General features: G+C 41.3%; 1 protein-coding gene and 1 long non-coding RNA gene across 5 annotated transcripts; one reads left to right on the forward strand and one right to left on the reverse strand.

Moving 5' to 3' along the window:
- Positions 1–315: 315 nt before the first annotated feature.
- On the reverse strand, positions 316–20792 carry LOC148316801 (kinesin-like protein KIF13B). 4 transcript variants are annotated; one of them, XM_088285966.1, is made up of 41 exons: positions 20628–20792; positions 20146–20225; positions 19251–19344; positions 15927–16000; positions 15399–15491; positions 14446–14626; positions 14266–14353; positions 13989–14123; positions 13703–13815; positions 13437–13548; positions 13137–13349; positions 12750–12860; positions 12498–12632; positions 12286–12416; positions 11459–11545; positions 11182–11366; positions 10863–11091; positions 10623–10785; positions 10370–10516; positions 9638–9787; positions 9428–9541; positions 9145–9318; positions 8888–9045; positions 8282–8414; positions 8026–8166; positions 7837–7866; positions 7619–7718; positions 7037–7163; positions 6888–6943; positions 6692–6810; positions 6376–6552; positions 5941–6033; positions 5700–5852; positions 5545–5622; positions 5352–5408; positions 4760–4853; positions 4579–4688; positions 3730–3792; positions 2887–2949; positions 1299–2472; positions 316–1053 (listed from the first exon to the last, which is right to left on the reverse strand). In XM_088285966.1, the coding sequence occupies exons 1-41, from the start codon at positions 20642–20644 to the stop codon at positions 797–799; spliced, it is 6009 nt and encodes a 2002-aa protein (XP_088142092.1). In that variant the 5' UTR covers positions 20645–20792; the 3' UTR covers positions 316–796. The 4 variants fall into 4 exon arrangements, with proteins under 4 accessions (XP_088142092.1, XP_088142093.1, XP_088142094.1 ...); XM_088285967.1 differs by lacking the exon at positions 5352–5408; XM_088285968.1 differs by lacking the exon at positions 3730–3792.
- On the forward strand, positions 8037–11911 carry LOC148316802 (uncharacterized). Its single transcript, XR_015840133.1, has 4 exons — positions 8037–8173; positions 8257–8473; positions 9942–10037; positions 11486–11911. It is a non-coding gene; the product is annotated as an uncharacterized LOC148316802 (long non-coding RNA).
- Positions 20793–21416: the final 624 nt, after the last annotated feature.

The raw sequence follows: 21416 nt of genomic DNA on the forward strand, positions 1-21416 counted from the left end.
TTGAAATTTAGTGCCTTTTTTGGACAGTAGACTGTTCTGTAATTAAGATGTAGTATATATACATTTTTGTACAGTTTCTTTGTTCATTTTTTTAACTTGTGTTTATTTTAGTATGATATATATATATATATAATGTACAAGAGAATAAAGCTATATCACTGAAAACTCATTTGAATTGACTACTTTGTGTAATTATAAATATTTGTTGTTCCTAGGTACCTTCTGGCATCACTACCTTGATATACTCAGGCTCACTGAGTAGAAGTAATGGAAAATGTACTTATGTTCGAGGCTGGAGTAACACAAAGGTCCATGTCAAAAAATGACTACATTTATTAATGTGAGGTCATAAACCATTGTTTAAAAAAAAAAAACTCAAAAGGCTATAATAGTGTTTTATAAGGTAATTTCTTAATGTGAGATAAAAAGTTCAGATGATGACTTCAACAATCAAGGCACAAAATATCAGCAGAAAAAAAAACATTAAAATGCTTAATTCATTTAAAAAAAAAAGATATCCCTAAAGTAAAACACTTATGAAACCATCTTGAGATTCTAAATACAGTATAGAATTTTTCAATGTAAAATCAAGACAAAACTGACAATTCTTGGCATGTAGCATTACAAAATGTGCAAGTGAACAACACGTCCAGCATTGAATAAAAACTTGAGAAATGGGTTGTATCTGCACATAGAAACATATTTAACATGTAAAATCATGTTTCCGACATCAAACGTGATGTCGAAGATGCTACCAACCCAAATCTGCACAGCTGAACCTCCTCACTCTCTCCTGTCAAGAATTTTTATGGTCCTCTGCATTATTGCGAGAAGATGATGATGCAAAGGCACCATCACCTTTGGCCATAGCTGTAAGCGTCGCCAGGTTTGGCGTGGATCCCGACAAGTTGACGCTGCGACGCTTCTGCTGTTGTCGACGACGTTTGCCGCCGCCACCGCCACCACGGCTCACCCTGTCTGGCCGGACGAGGACTCCGTAACCGGGATTACAGTGGAAATAGTGCTTCCCACCGACAGAGCCATCATTTTTTCCTGGTCAATGACACAGAAATGACAACAAGGTTAAGATTTTTTTTAGGTAGAATTTCACAACAGCTGTAGCTCCAACAAAGCACTTTCCAAATGGTGTAATATAAATTAGCAGAAACATTATAGAGATAAATAGAGAGGTTTTCGGGATTTTAACTCGTGCATGTAGTCGAAAAGTTAGGAAAGTAATAGTTTTAAAGCATAGGTCACAATCACTATTCTGAGGGTTTGGGTTCTTTTCCACTCACCTGCAGGTACCTCAAGCTCCACTCCCACCCACATGCCCTCGGCAAAATCTGTGGGTCCCACGTAGCGCACGGTGCCTCTTTTATTGGTCCCGACAGTGACGAAATCGCCTTCTTTCATCCAGTCGGGCAGAGTGACTGCAGCAGCTGCCTCTCCTTCCTCGCAGTCTAAAACAAGCTCCAAGGGCTCAATGAGATTGGGGTCCAACATTGAAGCGCTCCCGGTCTCTGTCTGAACATGCTCCCCCTCCGGCTCAGCGAGCATACGCCGGAAGGACTTGAGGTCTGAAGACTGGACTTTCTGGATCTTGAAAGGCTTGACTGCTGCAGGAGATTTAGAAGGTTGCACATTGGGTTCTGCCAAGCTATCAGGTGTTGCTTCTAGAAGGACCCCATCAGTGGAAGAGACTGGGATGGCAGAGCCACTGGAGTTCTTCAAAGGTGATTTTTCCTGGGAACAAGCTAGTGGATCAGAATCCTTCAGTGGGACTGGAGGCGGTGCAGAGGACGTTTGGGTCGAGATGGAAGCAGGATCTTCAGAATCCATCTTAGTCTGATCTTTTTTGGATTGATCGTTATTCTCAAACCCTTCTTGAATCGCTTTCGTTGATTCTTTCATATTCATTTGAACACTTTCCATACCAAAAGTCTTTGGTTTTGAGTCTGTTAGTTGTTCCTGTACATCTAATTTCTTTGACTCCATCGAGTCACGTTCTAAATGTACTGGTGTTGTCGGAATACTGGACACAACACCTGGAGAAGGTGCTTCGACTTCCTGTACTGCAAGAGATGGAATTGGTTCAGACAGGATGCCATTTGCTTTGGACTGCGGTTGGTCGGGGTTCTCTGCATCTGCCTGAAAAGACTCCTGAGGTTCACATCCAGAGCGACTGTCAGATGGCGACACGAGTCTTTGTATCACTTTAGCTTCTTCTCCATCCGTCACGGCTGCAAAGCTGTCGGCTCTGTGGCCTGACGACGGAGGAAGGTCCCAGCTCAGCGTGTAGACGTCTGAAAGCGTCGCCGTGGAGATGCTCGTTGAAATGTAACCACTTGACGCTTCACTTATTGAACTCTGGGTGGACTCTTCTGTCTCCGGGATGATTGGTGGAGGGAGAGGCACCGACCTGGGGCTTTCCTGGTAGATGGCAGGAGGGCTGATTTCCACAGTCGGAACCTGAAGGATAACCATGACAACATGTTTAGGGATGCTGAAATTCTGCAAAAATATCCACGGTAAGTTATTTGCAAAGCATTAAAGGTTTTCCTCTATCTGCAATAACACATACTGTGAGTTTTCAATAATACACAAGTAATAATGCAATATTTTTAAAAAATAACTTGATTGTAAAATACTAAAGATGTCCTCTGTTTTCACAGATATTCATTTTTAGTCTTTGGTATAATTTTGAAACAAGAAGGGTGCCACGTCTGCAGCAGCTGCGTGATGCTATCAAGTCAAGAATCTGTTTTGGATCATCTTGGAGAATAAAAGCAGCTCTAAAAAGGTAAAGTAACCTAAATAAAGTTCCCGATGCAACATGTGACTAATACCTGCACCAAAAGAGAACATCTTGACACTAAAACATACTTGCTGGCGTGTGTTGATTCCCTCTTCAACACTGGCGGACTGCACTATGATACGAGGCACATTCTGCAACAAAGGAGCAGTTTTAAAGGCGCGACTTTTGTTTCTCAACATTTCTCTCGGTGGACTCACAAGTGAAGATCTTTAACTCTCAACCTGCACATTTTCTCCAAGCGGTTTAAGCGCCTTTACAAAGAACATGCTCGTGCAATTTACCGCTGTGAGGAAAATCATACAACTTGGGCGTCAGTAAAACCGAAATAGAGCCTGTGTGGGAAAAGTTCATGTGTGATCCGTAAGACAGATAGTGAAATCACACCGCCTCAAAGAAAATGAAAGTGGGATAGCGAACCAGGCCATCTGTTTCATTCTATTAGTCCTGCACACGTAATGAGGTCTGAATATTTATGTCTCACCAAAGTGAAACATGTATCTAGCGTCGAGATTAGCAGTGAAGATGGCGATAGGAGACAAATATTTGTTTATCAGATCCCTCAAAAAGACAATCACGCTAAAACAATCAGGATAATTGCAGTGTAATTATGATTGCGCCCATAATCATTCATCCCCATTCAGTTTTCTTGTACTGCCACTCGACATGAGCTGTTAGCTGATGAAATATTGTCCCATTTGCTTTTAAACACTAAACAACATGATAACCATACAAATCTCAAGCTTTAGTTTTTTGGGGTGGGGGTCTAATAAGTTAGACTCCGAGGCAGCACACAAGCTGATAAATGAATTAAATGCATGCATGGCTGACATCTCTACATGAGCGATGTGCTTTTTTTCCCCGTGCAGCAGAGCGCAACTAAAAATGAAAGTTTGAGTAGCAGTACAACATACATGGACAGTAGAGAGCAGGTCAAACACATCTATCCTGTCCTGCTGGGGCTCAGGACAGCCAACCTGGAAGTTGACACATGCAAGATGCCACCTTGAAATACAAATGCTTCTCAAATTGTACGATTTGGCGTTCACGCGGGATTTTTTTGTCTTAATTGCACTTCATGAAACAATTTCATTTCTTTAGATTCGCTTTTGTTATGTTGACATTTTATGATACAAGCCGAAGAATCGGTCAAGCCCAATTCTTGATGATGGTTGACTGCATTAGCAAGCGACCCAAGAGATTTTCCACTGCACTCGATCACCTGATTTCCTTGATTAGATTCCTTCTGCGGGTCGCAGAGGGAAGCCACAAATCGTGGCTTTTAAGGTGCTCATCAGACAACTGGAGTGCTGTCGTGTTTTTACCGCCGTGAAGCGCTTCGACTCGAGCGTCTCGATAGCGCAAGCACGACAAGGTTCACCTGCTCCTAATTACCACTCCCTTTTTACACAGTGTGTTCCCGCCTCAGCGGGGGCTGTTTGGAACAATCTCGGCTTTCATCGCAAACGGCGCATTATAAAACGCATTATGCAACCCATCAATCATTTGCGCTATAAGTCTAGTGCTATTTTGCATTTCTAAACAGCTCACTCTAAATTACAAAGCAAAGTTATACATGACTCATATTCATTTATACATCGGATGAACTTTTGTCAAAATACCAAGGATCATCTTTTGGCGATTTTTTTTTTTCCCCTTGCTGATATTAGGCTATAAATTCAAAAGTGAATTCTCCATAAAATGTCCCTTTTAAATCTAGAATGTGGAAAGAAAACCAACAAATCCCGAGCTGAAGAGACTACCTGCTGATGGGCAGTCGTCTGCTCGCCATTATCTTCTTTACCACTAGAAAGCAATGACTTCAGGAGGTTTGGCACAGCCTTCACCGGAGGAAGAGAAGATAGAGCAGAGCCTAAGGAACAAAATAAAACACATTTGGTATCACAAGAAGCAATTGGGGAAAGATCATTTGCTAAATCGCACCTGTGTCTGGGTTCAGGTTGTACGATATGGAGCCGGGCATTGTGCGCCTGGCGTGAGGTGAAGCAGCGGAGAGGTCCTGGTGACTCTCCCAACCCTGCACAGTTAGACACGTCACACAAAAATGATAATTTATAATACATTGATTGGATCCGCAAACTAAGACATTGTAGCAAACACAATCTTAAGCAATCATCTTTAATAATAATGTATTTTAAAAAAAATATTGAGAAAAAAAAATCTGAGTATTGAATTTTTATTAACATTTTTGGGATAAGTGTGATAAGTTAACGCGTTTTTTTTCTCCCCAGTATTTCAATGGTCGTCAATAATATGCAAATCTTGGCTTGTCGTGGGCCGAAAGCTGAAAATATTCTGCTTTTAAAACTCATTCACTTCCAGCCAATTGAAAATAAATATATTTTTGACGTCTTTAGCCGTCAATGGCAGTCAATGAGTTAAACTCCGCTGATCAGCTCCAAAATTCTGACAGTATAAAGCCTATTAAAAATGTTGAAAAAATTTTAAGAGAAAGGCTGAAGCCCATTAACAGCAAGGAAAATACAAGATGAAGCAGAAGTACTTTGCTTCTCACCTTGAAGTCACAGAGTTTATGAGTTGAAGAGAACACATCCAGATTGCTGGCTGAGAGCTGGGTGGAGAATTGCAGAAGCAGCATGTAGTAGAGCGTTAGTGACAGCAGTTCAGGCCAGGGGCGGGGAGAACCGCGAGGGACGCTAAGATGTTAGTTACCCCAGAATGTGTTAGCGCTAAACTTGTTCGCTTACCCGGTTGACGTTTGGCGAGCTGAGGCAGCGTCGGGGAGCTTTCCCTCTGACTGCTAGTTGCTCCCTCACCGTAACTTCCTATACACAGATGCTAAGTTCAGGGGAGTGGGCGGGGTTACACATTTATATGCCGTGTGTTCAAAATACGGCACAACCTGTCGCAGTCTGTCAAGAGTGAGGATGTTCTCCACAGCCAGGACACTGCGCAGATATTTCTCGATAGCTGCCTCACTGTCGCCCGACTGGTCGTCATCCGTGCTGGCGGCCAGTCGGGCCAGCATCTCTCGGTCTTCTGGCCCGTGAAAATCCTGAGTGAGCAAAAAGGAAATTATAAGAAATACTTTGGGAGAATATTCCGTGTTTATATAAAAAAAAAATAAGAATCCAGATACTTACTCCTGGTATGTTTGAGACAATTTCAAAGGTGACGCCACATCCTGGGATGGTGCTGCGCTGGGACATCCTCTTCAGAAGGCTCTGGGCAAATCCCTACAATCACATTTTTTTTGTTTTTTTGATCATCTTAACCTTTTAAGCGCCAAAGTAGCAAAATTGCACCAAGCAACATTTATAGTATGCCTTTATCTCAAGCCATTTCCAACCATTTAAAATGATGATCAGAATCAAAAAGGATTAGTTTATTTAAATATATTAATGTAATATAGCGCTACATTGGAAGAAAAAAATGATGACGATAGACGCACACTGCGGTGAATAAGTTAAAAGAGTTCGACCCATCCCCTAACCACCAAAAAGTCCTTAAATTAAAAACGTTTGTGTAATTCTGTTGTCAAACGGAAGAAAAAAAAAAAATAAATAAATAAAGCTCACCTTCTTTCCAGTGACATTAACACAAATGCGTTTCCTCAGGACAAGCTGCATGCGAGCAGGGTGGCTCAACTCCACCACGACACGGATCGTCAGAGAGACCCTCTGCTCACCGGATGCCACACGGCTGAGCTCGGGGCACTCATGAACGGTTGAGTCCCAGGATGCCTCCACCTTTACCTGCGAGACATAAAAGAGAACATTTATGGCACATGGAATATTTTCAGCCAACTCATTGAGCCCCTTAACGACTCTTCAACCATGTTGGAGAAACCCAAAGTTGATTTTCGCATCACAGAACTGGTGCATGTCACCTTACTTGTGAATCGTCGTGTTTGACAATGTGCAGGTCGAAGAAGTCGTCTTCATATTCCCCAGCAAGATATGCATCTACACCGCCGGCGAGAGGGGCTGAGAGGTTTGACTGGAAATCATCCGCTACAAACCAGAACAAGGAAGCACGTCAATTTCACCCACGATTCAGTGATGGAAAGTGTTATTGAACGACAAACTACCACTGAGATCCAGAAACAAGACAGGAATGTGTGTTTCCATCCCAGGTACTGGAACTCTGGAAGGAAAAAAAAATCATCATCGCCTGGTTGAATTGAATAAACCGCGAGATAATGATGCAGAGGGTCTGGACACAAAAAGACGCACACACCTTTCAACTGGTGCTCCAGGGATGCCACTGCCAGCTGACGGCACCAAAACGGCGTTGCGTTCTTCAGTGAGTGTCAGACGGCATTCAAGTAACTGGGACTCCCGCTCCAAATCGTCCTCTGACTTATCTGTATGCACGTACGCAGGTGAAATCGCTGATTATGGGAACGAAAGGGTGGAAATGTCTTTTCTAACCATAATAGCACAATAAATAATATATGCAACTAATAAAATATTGCAAATACTTTAATGATACTGGTGTACCCCTTCCAAACAATCAATCACACATTTATTATATTTAGTTTAGCAAATGCACCATGTAAGGAGATGGAGCCTGGCCCGGCTATCAATAACAACAACCTTGGGCTGAATAATCATTTTTTTACCGTGCGGAAATCAATGATTAACATTATTGATCCCTTTGATACGAATGTGTTATTTATATAACAGTAGTAACTATTTAAAGTCACATTTATGGAATAATTGCGTCTTCATCATCACTTCTTTTTGAAAAAAAAAATGCACTGCTTGCTTGTAGAAAAGTGGAAAGAAGTTTTCTTAAAATGTTTTAAAACATCTGTACCTGGTTTGGACACTATTTTCTGTAACTGCTGGTCCAGATACTCCTGGCGCTGAGTGAGCGTGTCTAGCCATTGTTCCCTCATTCGCTCCAAATCCACTTCCTGCATACAAACACACCAAAAATAACCGTTTGATGTTCTGCACAAAAAAAAATAAAAAACACTTTCATAGGTTCGCCAAATACATTAGTGAATATGTTTCAATCGCAAAAGCACTTACTTGGTAGCTGTCCATTTCTTCATCCCTTGCCTGAAAATAGATATTTTTAGATCAATATGTTGATATAAATAAGAAACAGTGGAAGGGCAGATGGAAGGGTAGTCGGTTGGCACATCACTAAAGATCAACACAGTCGCCTAAAATAATGCTATTACTAATATTTAAAATGAATATTATCATTTCCCTTACCAGCAGTGAGTCTCTGCCTTTTGGTGTATTTTGGACCTTGACGTCTCCAATGGACACAGACAAGATGGAGATGGAGATAAGCGGCATCGTGCCAGAATCTGGCACGGAGTGCAACTCCACCTGGACTCGACGAGACTGACCCTGAATGGCAAGTTTGTTTTTTTTTGGGAGATTATGTGCACCATGCCTGACACGTGTTTTGCAGACCAAAATGACACGGAATTATTGCAGGCAAACCTATCCAAACGAAACACACCTGCTTGAGCTGAAAGATCCCCCCAGTGCGTACGTCCTTTGCAGGAAGAATTTCTACGGGTGTGAACTGCCCAGCATCATTTAGCTCCATTAGCTGCACCCACAGTTCCACCCGACGAGTCACCTCGCTCCACCTGCCAAGACGGGGGGGAGGGGTGGAGGAACAAAGTCATTTGCAACACATCTACCATGGGTAATCATCATCCATTTTCTAGTGCTTGACGTAGTGGACATCACTATAGATCAGGTGTGGGCAAACTACGGCCCGGGGGCCACATGCGGCCCGTTAAACGTTTTAATCCGGCCCGCCGAACTTGAAAAAAATTAAATGAATAAACCTTGTAAATGTTTTATTTTCTAAATACGGTGGTTTTTCTAAGACATATATAGTGTAATTCTTTTGTTCACTTTCATTTAAAATTAAATGTATTATCTTTCTCCGATGAGGTGAGGTGACCAAAACACTCCATCCATCTGCTCCTCAGTCAAATTTTAGAAACCCATTGTGGCCCCCCAATCAAAATGTTTGCCCACTCCTGCTATAGATAAATATAAATTCCTTTTCTGAAAGTGATTTCTTGATAAATAGATTTGTGTGATCGTAAACCTCTCTCTGAGTGAGCGCGTTTTGGCTTGAATCACGCCGAGGTCCCACAGTGCCAGGTTCCTCCGATGGTTGTCCTGTTTGTGTCCATACACTTCGATAGCCACCGCACCTTCTGACAAATATTCCAAAAAGTCCTCTGACACGGGCACTGACAACTCCTAATAAAAAAAAAAAAATCAATCAATCAATCAATGCACCATTGCATATTAAACGCCAATTCTGATTTACGCTTTAGATTGTAAATCATGATGCGATACCTTGGTGCTGTCAAAAACAACTGTGCACTGAGGATCTTTGGAAGCAGACGGCGAGGGGGATCGCGCCATTTCTGGAGGGATGAACATGGGCTCTGTCTGTCCACAAAAGTGATACTGGCAGAAGACGAAGTTAGACAGATGACGAGGAAGACCGGTAGCCTGGAGGATTTTAACCTGCGGCGACAGCAGAACCGCATCCAAAGATGCTAATTGATCTGGTCGTTTCAAACAAAACGCATTAAGACACACCTCTCACTACGTGAGAGAGTTCTCAAGTTCTCACCACACAGTTCAGTTGACGCTCCTGCACGTCGCCATCTGAGTTACTTTGGAATGAACCTTCTTCCTCTGAGCTTTCTGTCCCTCGCCACACCTCCACATGAAGCCGACCCGCCACCTTAAAAACAAGCGATATAATGTAGCAATTGTTTTGGCAACTGACTTGAAAATAAGGAAAATAAGATTTGGAAAAATACAAGTAGGACTGTCCTACCTCTCCCTTCTGGTTGATGATGGGAACTGCGTACTGTAGTTTTACATCATAAAACAGACATGCCAGGAAAACATTGGCCACCCCAATCAGACTGTGGTTCTCCTGCTCATCAAAAAATGGGTCAGCCCGTTTGAAATAAGACCGCATCACCTGCGTTAAAAGAGAGAGAGAGATCATGAGTTGTGTTGTTTTCTTTTTCCTTCTACCACACCCCCTCGTCGGAGGGTAACTTTATTTGTATTCATGGTCATTTGTTATTGATGAATTGTGATGTCTCAAAAGCATTTTTCTCCTGAATTTACAGAAAAAAATGGCTGCGATAAAGGCTCTGGAAAAACATTTCAAACAATCACTGCAACAGTCTGGTGAAGTCAGCGGAAGCTTGATGCGGTTATTGCAAGTAAGTCAAATATTAAATGTTATTCACTTTAAGTTCATTTTATAATGTCCGACCCGATACTTTTGCTCACTTGAAAATCGAGTGGCTACACCATTAAATAAAAGCTGGAACTCTGAATTCCGCATTTGATCTGGAACGCAAAAGTCTTGAGCATACAACAAAAACTAATTAATTCACCTTGCTGTTCCAATACTTTTGGAGTGGACTGAATATTTTGTGCTCTACATTTGTATTTTGAAATGTAAAGCGCTAGCACATATATTGTGAGCCACAAGATGAGTCGTCATCAATCTGTATGTTGAACCGCTCTCGGTTTCACTCATCTGACTCACAGGGTTGTCTTCATCAAAGTCTTTCCACTCTTGGTAGAGATCTCGCATGTCCACCAGCCTGTTCTCCATCTTCTCCATTGCCCAAATCTGCTTCCCTCGCCCTTTACGGCGAACCTGAATGGCCGGCTCACTCAGCACCACGTCACGCTATTTAAGAGAAAAGGAAAATATCAAATATAAGTTAGTGTTAGTCTATGATGCAAACCACCAAATTATAAAGCTTATTTCATCCAATAAACAATTATCATCGTACCTTCCTGTTGGCATCCAGATTGGCAGCTGGTATCTGCAAAGTGACCAGGTACTCCGTCCTTTTGTTGAGTTCCTCCGCAATGAAGCAGGCCTCCTGAGCCAAAAGGTTCGCACGAACGATCTGCTCCTTCAAACGTCGAAGGCTTCGCGTAATCATAGCCTCTCTTTGACGACAAAAGCAAACACCGTATGTGGATTTCCTTCCCCCCAAAAAATAATCAATAAATTCAGCAAGCCTCACCTGTCTTCACTCCAGCGCCGCATACGTTTGTGGGAGACGGGAGACGTTCCGGCGGCGGCGCTATTTGGGAAGCCTGACAAATCGAGGAGATGAGGATATCTTTCGGGGTTGAGCCGCAGGCGAAGCTGCTGCAGCTCCTGTTCGTACATTTGCCTCTGGCGCTCCAGGGCGCAGCGTTTCTCCTCCTCATGCTGCCTCTCGAGGGTCTGCAACACTGATTGCAAGGGGTCTGCGACCAAAGTTGAGGAGATTGTTGCCAGTCACTGTGATGTGAAATCAAAAAGAGTTTTTAAAAAAAACAAGCAGCAGTCTCCCTCACCGTTGTTGGCCATTCCTTTCATCATGACCTCCGCTTGAGCAAACTCAAAGCCCACTTCACTAGAAACGTCACTGGAGGCATCCATGTCCACCTCCAGCCGCTCCGCACTTATGCAGGTCTTCATTTTAGCTCTGCCTTCCTCCTCGTCACCGCCCGTATGAACCAAATGCTTGGGCAGGTTGATCCTGGTGGAGTGCAAAGTGGATGTGATGAAGCATAAAATGTCATGCTTATTTTGTAAATAAATAATACGCACAAAATATGAAGTCAAACAAACCTGAAGAAATGGTTGTTTCCCCACAAGATGCGGTCACCGTGATGAAGGTGCACCGGACCGGTGACCGCGGTGCCATTCACCCACGTCCTTCAGGAGAGAGAAGATGAGCAAGTAACATGTTTTAAAAAACAAAATCCATCGTAGTTAACAGAGCAGCGGTCAAAACGCTAGCAATTAGCAATAAGCAGAAATTTGTAGCTGCTGCCATCTTTGGAGTCTCATGAACCTTGACATTTTGGGGATTGACATCTCACAAGGATGAGCATGCTTAGAAAATACATAAAATCTATTTTTAAACTGTTTTATTGTATTGACTGATTAATGTCGCGCTACTTTGGATGGATGCTGAATCATCAGAGTGACGTTCTGAGCTGGAATAATTCGGAGTGAGTGAAAGGAATATCGAGGGAAAAAAAAAATTGTCACCCGACCTCAACTCTATCGAGAATTCAGGGAGCATCTTTGAGAATCCTTGCATCCTCAAAGGAAATCAAATTTACAGAAACCAGGCTTAAAATTTCTGTAATTTTACGTGATGAAAGAATCGTTGAGGTGATGTCGCACAAGGGCTCTTCCTGGAATTTTTTTTTTGGTGGCCTCTTTGAAATGACAAGGGCGTGGTTGAATGTATTAAGTAAAATATTCTCTTTGAACAATAATAATAATAATAATAAAAATAAATAATATATATATATATGTATAAAATATACATAATATAAATAAATAAATAAAAAAGCAAGTGGAAAAAAAATCCGCTAACTCATAAACACAACACAACACATAAAAATAAATATATATATTCTTGCAATTAAATAATTCATACATACCGAGCATTGCGGTGAGGTGTGAGCACCACACCGTAATTTTGCGTGACATCAATGATGCAGTGCTCGGCTTGGATGGCCATCCCGCACAGCTGGATGTCCTGCGATTTTGATGAGCCCACGCGCGTGTGCTCCTACATATGTCGCAAATGGAAAATGGAGTTATAAAGATTATTCGGGGTTCTACGTTGCATGTGCGCGTGTGTGTCCAGAACCTTTAGGTAGTAGACGAGCAACTCATTGAGGGCAGGGTCAGCATTTAAGTTGACCAGGAAGCACTTGTCGTCCACTACTCTAATGCCAGACGACTGCAGGGAAATACCCAAACTCTCCAGCTGCCTCTGACGCTCCTAACACAAGAAAATATTAGTTTTATTACTAGAAGAATTCATTATTGTATTTTGCTGAATTGCTTTAATTCCTTGGGTAAAATTTTCGGTGTAATTTAGTGCGCGAGTTTTTCTTACTTGAGCAATCGACTCCGTTTTCCTGAGTTTCTCCTCCCAAGTCACGGTCATTTCTTGGATTAGTTTCTCTGACTCTTCCAGCCGCTCTTTCAGCTCAGGGGCCTTCATAGACTGAAAGCAACATCATTTGATTTCATTTATTTGACTGATTATAATCCATCAAGGTGTAATTAAGATGTTGTACACACACACACACACACACATGGACAACATTATCGGCAGAAAAAAATGAATTTAAAAGAAATAAATCATAATTCACGAAGGGCATCAAGATGCTCAGCACATCTGCCTCATTTTGTCGCGTCACGTTTCACGACTATCACACAATTCAGTTACCATTTTGGTTTCTTATTTCTCTTATATCTCCAAACAGCACATAAATAAAACCTCAGCCTCCGTGAGCTGCTCCCTCAGTTTCTCCACTTCCTCTCGCAGCTCTCTGATAATTCTGGCGTTTGGGTCTTCGTTGACCACGGCGTGGTTGACGATGCTTTTGGCCCGGTCGGCGTAACGCAGGGTGGAAAGAGTCTCGTCATAATTGTCCGCTGCTGGGCTGATGGTGGCCACCATGGCTGTGCGGCTGTTGCCCCCTAAACTGTCCTGCGGTTACAGACACCACGCCATCAAACCGAGAAGAAAACAAAACAAGCAGAAATTAAATGTGCATAAATTAAAATCTTTTGATACCTTGAGCAACCAGGTGAGAACAGAGTCCCTGTAGGGCACAAACTTGTTCCTGTTCTTCCCTACACCTTGATCCGCCAAGGCTGAGATAACCAAACCTAACGTGCTGAGAGATCTGGAAGCAGGCAGACAGAGTGGAGAGAGGAACACAACGTGAATAATTTTAGATGAAAAGCCATCACTAGGATTTTCTCATGCAAATGAGATCATTCCATTCCATTTGTATGATTATGATTATGATTGTGGCACAGTGATTTCACTTCTCTCACTTGTTGATGTTACTGCCTTCTTTCAGTCTTTCACCAGCTGCCCCCGTCTTGGCTGCACGCTCACTTCCCGCCAAGTCCACCAGACTAAGCTTGCTTACCTTCTCTCCACTTGTCTAAAGTGAATACGCAACAGCAAAGGGAAACAAAACTATTACAGTGTCCTGTTAAAATACCCTCGGCGAGTCAAACATTTGAAAAAGAAAATCGAGCTAGTGGATAATCAGAAATGAGCATCGCTAAATTCAAGGGCAAAGTGAATTGGAGCTAGCGAACTTGTGCGTCTCACCCCTGACTGCAGGTCCATCAGCGTGTGAGTGAGGATGATGTTAAACACGGCATGAGATCGGCTGCTCTCTTCATTCATGTTTGTGGAGGCCACGGTGCGAGATTTATTTCCCTCTGACATCAGCGACTCGATGTCCTGCCGGAATGAAGAGAAACTTTTTTTTAGCATCTCTTCAGAGAAACAAACATTCTTCCCATGGTCATGTAATAATCTAAGAGGAAAAGCACAATTTAAGCATACTTATACAAAACGTTACAAGTGCTAACCGCTTCTGTACCTTGTAGCTAGCCACAGCCAGACGTGACAGACCATCAACATAAGGTCCCAAAACGTTGTGCTCCCTTACTCTCAGCGCTTGACGGCTTCTACAAATACAGACATTAAAAAGGTTCTCCTTTCCAAATGTAAAATGAAATCGATTTTTGTGTACCGTACACGAGTCGTTGGTTTTCCTCACCCTTTAGGGTCGAGCAGGTCTCGAACCTTCTCATTGTATATCTCCATGTAGGACACTTCCACGGTGAAGCTCTCTCCCTCGCGAGCTTCCTGCATGGTCCTGGAGAACAAGGAGCTGCAGAGGCGAGGGATCAAACCGGGCTGCTCTGCTGAGCCCATCATGGTGTAAGACTTCCCGGAGCCTGAACATGCACACTTTGTGTCAGTCCACATTTGGAGCACAAGGTACTCAAAATCGCGGAAATGTTCGGCACTTGATGTCTATGCAGTATGAAAAAGGTATTTGGTTTACCATTTAAAGGCCCTCTCAGATGGGGTTAGAGCAGAAATTGCAGCTGCAGCTGTAGATTTTGCCAACTTTTGACAACTACCACATGTGATGTTTGACTAATGTGAATTATCCAGAACGACTCCAAATAACCCGCAACTCAAGACTGTTGCTGAAACGGTGTGTTGTATTATGAAGTGATTAGGACTGCAGCTAATTATTATTCTAATAATTAATAATTAATCATGACTAATGAATAATGAATAATTAAGTATTGGGCATTAATCATAAATAAATAATAATTAATTAATCACTCGATTAATCTGATTTTTTTTAAAAAGCTGAGGAAAGGGACTACTGGTCCATTCTCACTGCACCCTTTCCGCATGATGCATTAAAGGCTCCAAAAATAACTGCAGGAGATATATCACACTCAAGTAAAGCCAATAAACGGTGCCGACATAACAATTGTCCCTGAATCAATTCTAACAGAAATCAACTGTGTGAGGTACTTGTTGCTTTAGGCGACATAAAACCTGCAATTTAGGCAATGTAGCATATTTGACATACTCTCCTTTATATTTTAAAAGAAATGTATGCGCTAAGCTTTAATTGCATTTTTCTTATTTCATTTCATTGTAATTTCTAATTCAAGTTTTGCTTATGGCGATTATACAGGCACCTACCTGTTTGTCCATAAGCAAAGATGCAGGCATTGTAACCCATGAAGGCATTGTCGAGCAAACTTTCTCCAAGGCACTGGAACACCACTTCTTGACCTGTAAACACATTGGGGGACAAATAATATAGAAAAGTGATGCAACTGATTTTAGGCATAATACAATCTTCACCTTCAAGTTTATTTCAAAGGCACTTCCAATAGACATTGTTTATCAATTAGATTTCACGGAGAATGTGGATGAATTATTATTTGCAATCCAATGATATAAAACGGGCCGAGAATAGATATGGAGCATTTTCCACTTTTCTTTTCTTTTTTTTTTTATTTATTTATTTTTTTTGTAGTTAACGTGTGACTACATCCCAGCAGTAAAACAGTCCATTTCTTTCCCTGACTCCATAAATAGTTCAGAGCTCAGCCAACATTCTGTGATGAGATAAGTATAAGAAATGAGTCATCGGGCACACAAGCTAAAAACAGAACAGAGTCTGATTTAAAAAAAAAAAAAAAAAAAAAAAAAAAAAAAGCAAACCTGCAAACTTGTCTTTCTGGGATTCATCCATGGACCAGAAACAGTGATCATAAGCAAAAACCTTTGGCTGATTCCTAAAGGAAAAAGGAAGAAGAAACTGAAAAGATTAGTACTCAATTTTAAATGAACTAGATTTAGATCTAACGAGCTGGAATAAAGAATAAACATACAGTGAGAAAGGTAAACATTGCAAAAGTACGTGTGTCAATAATTCCATGTAATCCGAAATCTGAATCTTCTTTCGTAGTTTGACAACATGCGGCTACAAACAAAATCGATTAGAAGCTTAAAAATTCCAGATTCCGTTTTTCGAACCGGCCCCTTGAGGTAAAGGAAGTGGCGCATGATGCCAACTCAAAGGTAGAACAGGCACACAATTAAAGTCTATGAACAGTAACACTTTCAATACTTTTTCAAACATTTAAGCACACTTTCCAAAAGCAGAATTTCCAATTTTGATTCTATTTAAATTTGCAAGAGCATAAATTGGGCAGGGAGTGGACATATTGAATGTACTACAGGAAAAAAAAAAAGCGGGCAGACGTATCAATTAGGGGTTTGAAAAAAAAGATTGCTGAAGTAGCCATGGCCACACACCGGCCAAAACAAGGTCTCTCTGTGTGAGATTTGCTGGCCCATGAAAGAGCCACATTAAGTCCTGTCCTCTCCTGGGCTGGCAAGGACATTCCTAAGATAACTGGCAGCGAATCCCAGCTCCAAGGAGTCACTAAAGGGGAGTGAGGAGGGTGACTTAACCAAGTGTAGGCCAGTGCTACATTACGATCAACTCAGCTAAAACACCTTAACTCAGGCGTGGGCAAACTACGGCCCAGGGGCCACAGGCGGCCTGTTAAACATTTTAATCCGGCCCGCCGAACTTAAAAAAAATTAAATGAATAAACCTTGTTAATGTTTTTTTTCTAAATACTGTGATATGTCAAAGACATATATTTTGTTGTAATGCTTTTGTTCACTTTCATTTAAAATTAAATATATATTTTTTTCTCCGATGAGATGAGGTTACCAAAACACTCCATCCATCTGCTCCTGGTACGGCCCCTGTGTCAAATTTTAGAACCTATTGTGGCCCGCCAATCAAAATGTTTGCCCATCCCTGCCCTAACTGGACCTCCTGTGGGATTATATTAAATTAGGAAAGTAGTAACAAGGCTTCATTAATCTCTCCCACCGTGAGGGTCTGACAGAACCTGCTATACTGGTGGCTAGCTTTGAGGACCAAGGGTGCTGTAACATATTAACATCCCCTGAGGCTTACGCAGCAATTCCGCTCAAGCTGTCAGGCAGGCAAAGCTGACAAAGCACAAACCTTGGAAAATTGGCTAGTCAGTGACTTGTCTTTACAACTAAAAGCATCTGCTTGACACCATTTTGCTAATAATGACAAATGAGATGCTAACTAGCTCCAGTCAGTATTTGGATTAAAAATCTTGCCCTTCTCTTTCTGTATGACCATTTTGTGGAAGTCTGTCACCGATGTTAAAGAGAGCTGGTAAAACCTGTTTGCACCTTGCCCAAGGGGGAAAACGCGTAGCTGAAGCATGTCAGGGCAGAAGCGACACACTGACGAATGGAAAAAAAAAAAAAATGGACAGCATGGCTGTGTATACTTGGAGCATCTCGCTTTCAACAAAATGGGCTGCATTGGAAGACCTGCGCAGGCGAATATGGTTTGCAGTGGTGCTCACAGTAACCACAACAATGTTGAAATGCAGATCATCAACTTTCAAGACAGTTTGAACAATTCTATACTTTGGGGAAACATTTCAGAGAAGGTGCTGTTACAAAGGATCTTGACTTGTGTTTCTCAATCTTTAGGAAGTCAAGGCACATCTTTCACATTGGGAAAATAAAATGGTTTGCAAAAAGTATAAATGGAGGTTAATTATGCAACTTCAGTCAGCACAAGTGGAAGAGCATTTAATTGTTCTACCTGTTACTCTACGTCAGGTGTGGGCAAACTACGGCCCGGGGGCCACATGTGGCACGTTAAATGTTTTAATCTGCCCCGCCGAACTTGAAAAAAATTAAATCTTGCAAATGTTTTATTTTCTAAATACTGTGCTTTTTTTTTAAAGACAGATATATTGTTGTCATGCTTTTGTTCACTTTCATTTAAAATTGAAAAAATTCAAATGAAACTCCATCCATCTGCTCCTGGTCCGGCACCTCTGTCAAATTTTAGAACCCATTGTGACCCGCCAATCCAAAAGTTTGCCCACCCCTGCTCTACATGGTTGGCATAGATAAATTAATCATGCCCAAAAAAGTTATTCCAATATTTGGGGCGGGGGGGCAAAATAATTGGTATAATAATTGGTAATTTTCCGCAGCGCACTTGAAGATCTCTCACAGCACACTAATATGCCACGGCACACAGGTTGACAATCACTGTTCTAGAGAACTTCCAAAGATATATTCCAAGATCTTACGCAAGATGTTTGCAAGATGAACAGGAGCTGTAATATCATAACATGGTATACCAACTAAATGTTTGTCTTCCAATTACACTTAACTAAAATCATTTCAGCTGACTTGTGGGAAGAAGCAAGGCGCCCCCTGGACTGAACGTCAGTCAATCACAGGGCATAAGTAGCCAAGCCCTAATTAATTAGATTATTAAGAGCTGCATTCTTTCATCCTATAGTCTAATGTGAATGTGGTTTGTCAAAGCACAATTTGCATTTGTGTACCTTCAAAAAAAGAAAATGATCAATTTAATATAATTCTTTTTTTTTATTTTTTATTCTGAGCACTGGACCTTTTTTTTTTCTTTTCAAACAAGACTGAGCAGCAAGCGACACACCCTTTGTAAAGAGAAGTATGATCTAGGAAGGACGTGTAGGATATGAGTCTCCCCCACCAAACTTTGGCTGCTAACCAGACAGGCTGGTTAGAGCCTGTACAGTAGATGATGTGCGGCCAGTGTGGAGGACAAAATGAATTCCTTTGGTATTAATAATATATCCGCACCTGAGTAGGGCGCAACTAACCAACAGCTCCATAAATTAAATTAAAAAAAAATATTTCAGAACCCAAGCATTTACAGGCTCACAATTGATGTAATTGGTTATGCAACAATGAAAGAAAATGTTATGTTAAAAATAATAATTAGTAATGTATGTGCTAAAAAATTTAATATATTGAATGGAATCCACAAAGAAAACAAAGCCTAAAAGAAAAGCCACAAAATTGATAAACAAGACCTGTGTTCAGTATTCAAAAGAATCTTTACAATTACAAATTCTATGTTCATGTGGTTGTCCACTGTATTAATATTAAACAATTAAATTATGTTTCACTTACCGGGGGTCTCCTGTGCTCATAGTTGTAATGGCGGGATTCAATATTGTCTGGTTCCCTTCCATTTCTACCACGCATTTTGCCGTGAGGTCTTTTTCTGGAGGGATGCATATGGAAAATTTTGAAACCGTGACAGTCTTTTGTCAGCAACGCTGTTTACAACATCAGCTGCCCACTGCACAATTTCAAAAGTCATAACATTCCACAGCAGTCATTAGCACTATTCGGACTTTTTACCAACAGGTGTCGAGCAGGTATAAGACTAAAACTTAAATACTCTGTTAAAGTGTTTCTTCGCAGCTACATTTCCATTAAAACAGTCACCTTGACAAACCTTTCTCATAAAGCAACAAAATAAACAAATCTCTCAGTTTAAACAAACGCAGGAAAAAAAGTGCAGAATACCCACTGCAGCTTGACAGAATTATTAAAAAGCTTGTCTGTCTACTAGGCCAGTGGTTCTCAAATGGGGGTATGCGTACCCATGGGGGTCATAGAAAGAAGCGTAAGCCTTCTGAAAAAATTCGGGCATAAGTGCAAAAGAAGGCCAAAGCAGAGTTGCGGTTGTATTTTTAAGATTACGTTTTATTTGGATTTACGCCCACAAATTGCAGATGTCTTCTATGATCCAAAAGAGGACAGTATATGTTGATTATGTTTTTGTGGACCAATACAAATGAAGTTTGAAAGGTTATAAAGTTGAATAAATCAGACACTGATGTCATGTTTTAAGTCTTTTTTTTTAACCCAAAAATGGTTTGCGCTGGTTAATGGGTACTTGGCTAAAAAAAAATATTCCACAGGGGGTACGCCACTGAAAAAAGGTTGAGAACCATTGTAATAGGCAAATTAGAAATCCTTAATAGATGATGACTGGCTGCAGGACATTTGATCTCACCTCTCCTGCTCATTGGTCGCACACGAACAGCGACCTTAACGTTGGAGTCATTGAGCTTGTCATCCATGGTGCTGTTTGACCTATGGGACAAATAAAAAAGTTAATTAATCCCCACAGTGCGCAACGGAATTTTCGAAGGGTTTGACCAAGCAGGTACGCATTTGCGAACTTCTCTGTACGTCAAATCACTGAGTTGCAATTAAAAAAAACGATAAAGCACATATCACGAATGACAGAGTTAATCAAACAAACGCTTCACTTTAGTTTTTGGCATAAAACTAAAGACTTATCGTGTGGAAGTGCGCAGTTTTACAAGACACCGGACGTCTCCTTTTAGTTAGCCAAGGACGCTAACGAGAGCAGGTTGACAGAGGCAGTAACTATTTTTAAACAGAATGAGTTATTTTTGTTTCAACGACGATGACTCTGTTCTCCAAGCAAACCTTTTGTTCATATTTCCAAGTGTAATAAAAGTCACTTACGGTGGTCCACGGTGCATTGCGTGGGCTGGTCCACCTGTTGTATTTCCTGAAAGTTACCGTACAGATTCGTCAAGCCATGTCAGCTCGCAGCTCAAGGGATTTACTGCAGTGAGATTTAGCCAGCGAAAGAGTTGCCAGTCCGCATCTGATCTATAAACAACCTGTCAGGAGCACGCCGATCACTTCACTACCACTCGGTCGCTCCATATACTGTACAAGTCTTTTATTTACCTTCTCGGGGAAGTTGACACACAGACCGTGGGAAATAAGACACTCGTCGTCACCATGCAGGGAAATGTTTGTAATTCATGAACTCGATGGTTGATCGAAGTGGGTATATCACATGTCAGAGCAATTTCTATAGAAAACATGCAAACTACAATAATTTGCACACATTTGCCTACCAGTGACCGTGATTAAGAGCAAAGTGTGTACTTGTGGGCGTATTTTCCCCTGGTGACATAATTGATATGTTCTGTATCATTTCTGGTCCATGTTACGTTCTTTATTTACGTTTTAAAAATTCTAATTCTGATGTAGTCATCACATATTTTTGCTTGGCTGCAACCACTCAAATAAAGTATTTAGCGAAAAAAAATATGACTTTCTCATCGTGTGTGTTCGTGAAATTTACTTTATATTTACTCTATATTTAATGCCATTCTTTGAAAAAGAAAGCGAGAGAGAAAGAAAAGGGAAACAAATATAAATGCTCTTGGAACTCTTCTGAGCTTCCTATGAAAAACAACTCACACTAACATCAGAGGCATGAAAGGGTTACGAGAAGTT

This window comes from Idiotropiscis lumnitzeri, chromosome 21 (genome assembly GCF_059441095.1).
Source record: "Idiotropiscis lumnitzeri isolate Australia: NSW breed Sydney's pygmy pipehorse chromosome 21, RoL_Ilum_1.0, whole genome shotgun sequence".
Lineage (NCBI taxonomy): Eukaryota > Metazoa > Chordata > Actinopteri > Syngnathiformes > Syngnathidae > Idiotropiscis > Idiotropiscis lumnitzeri.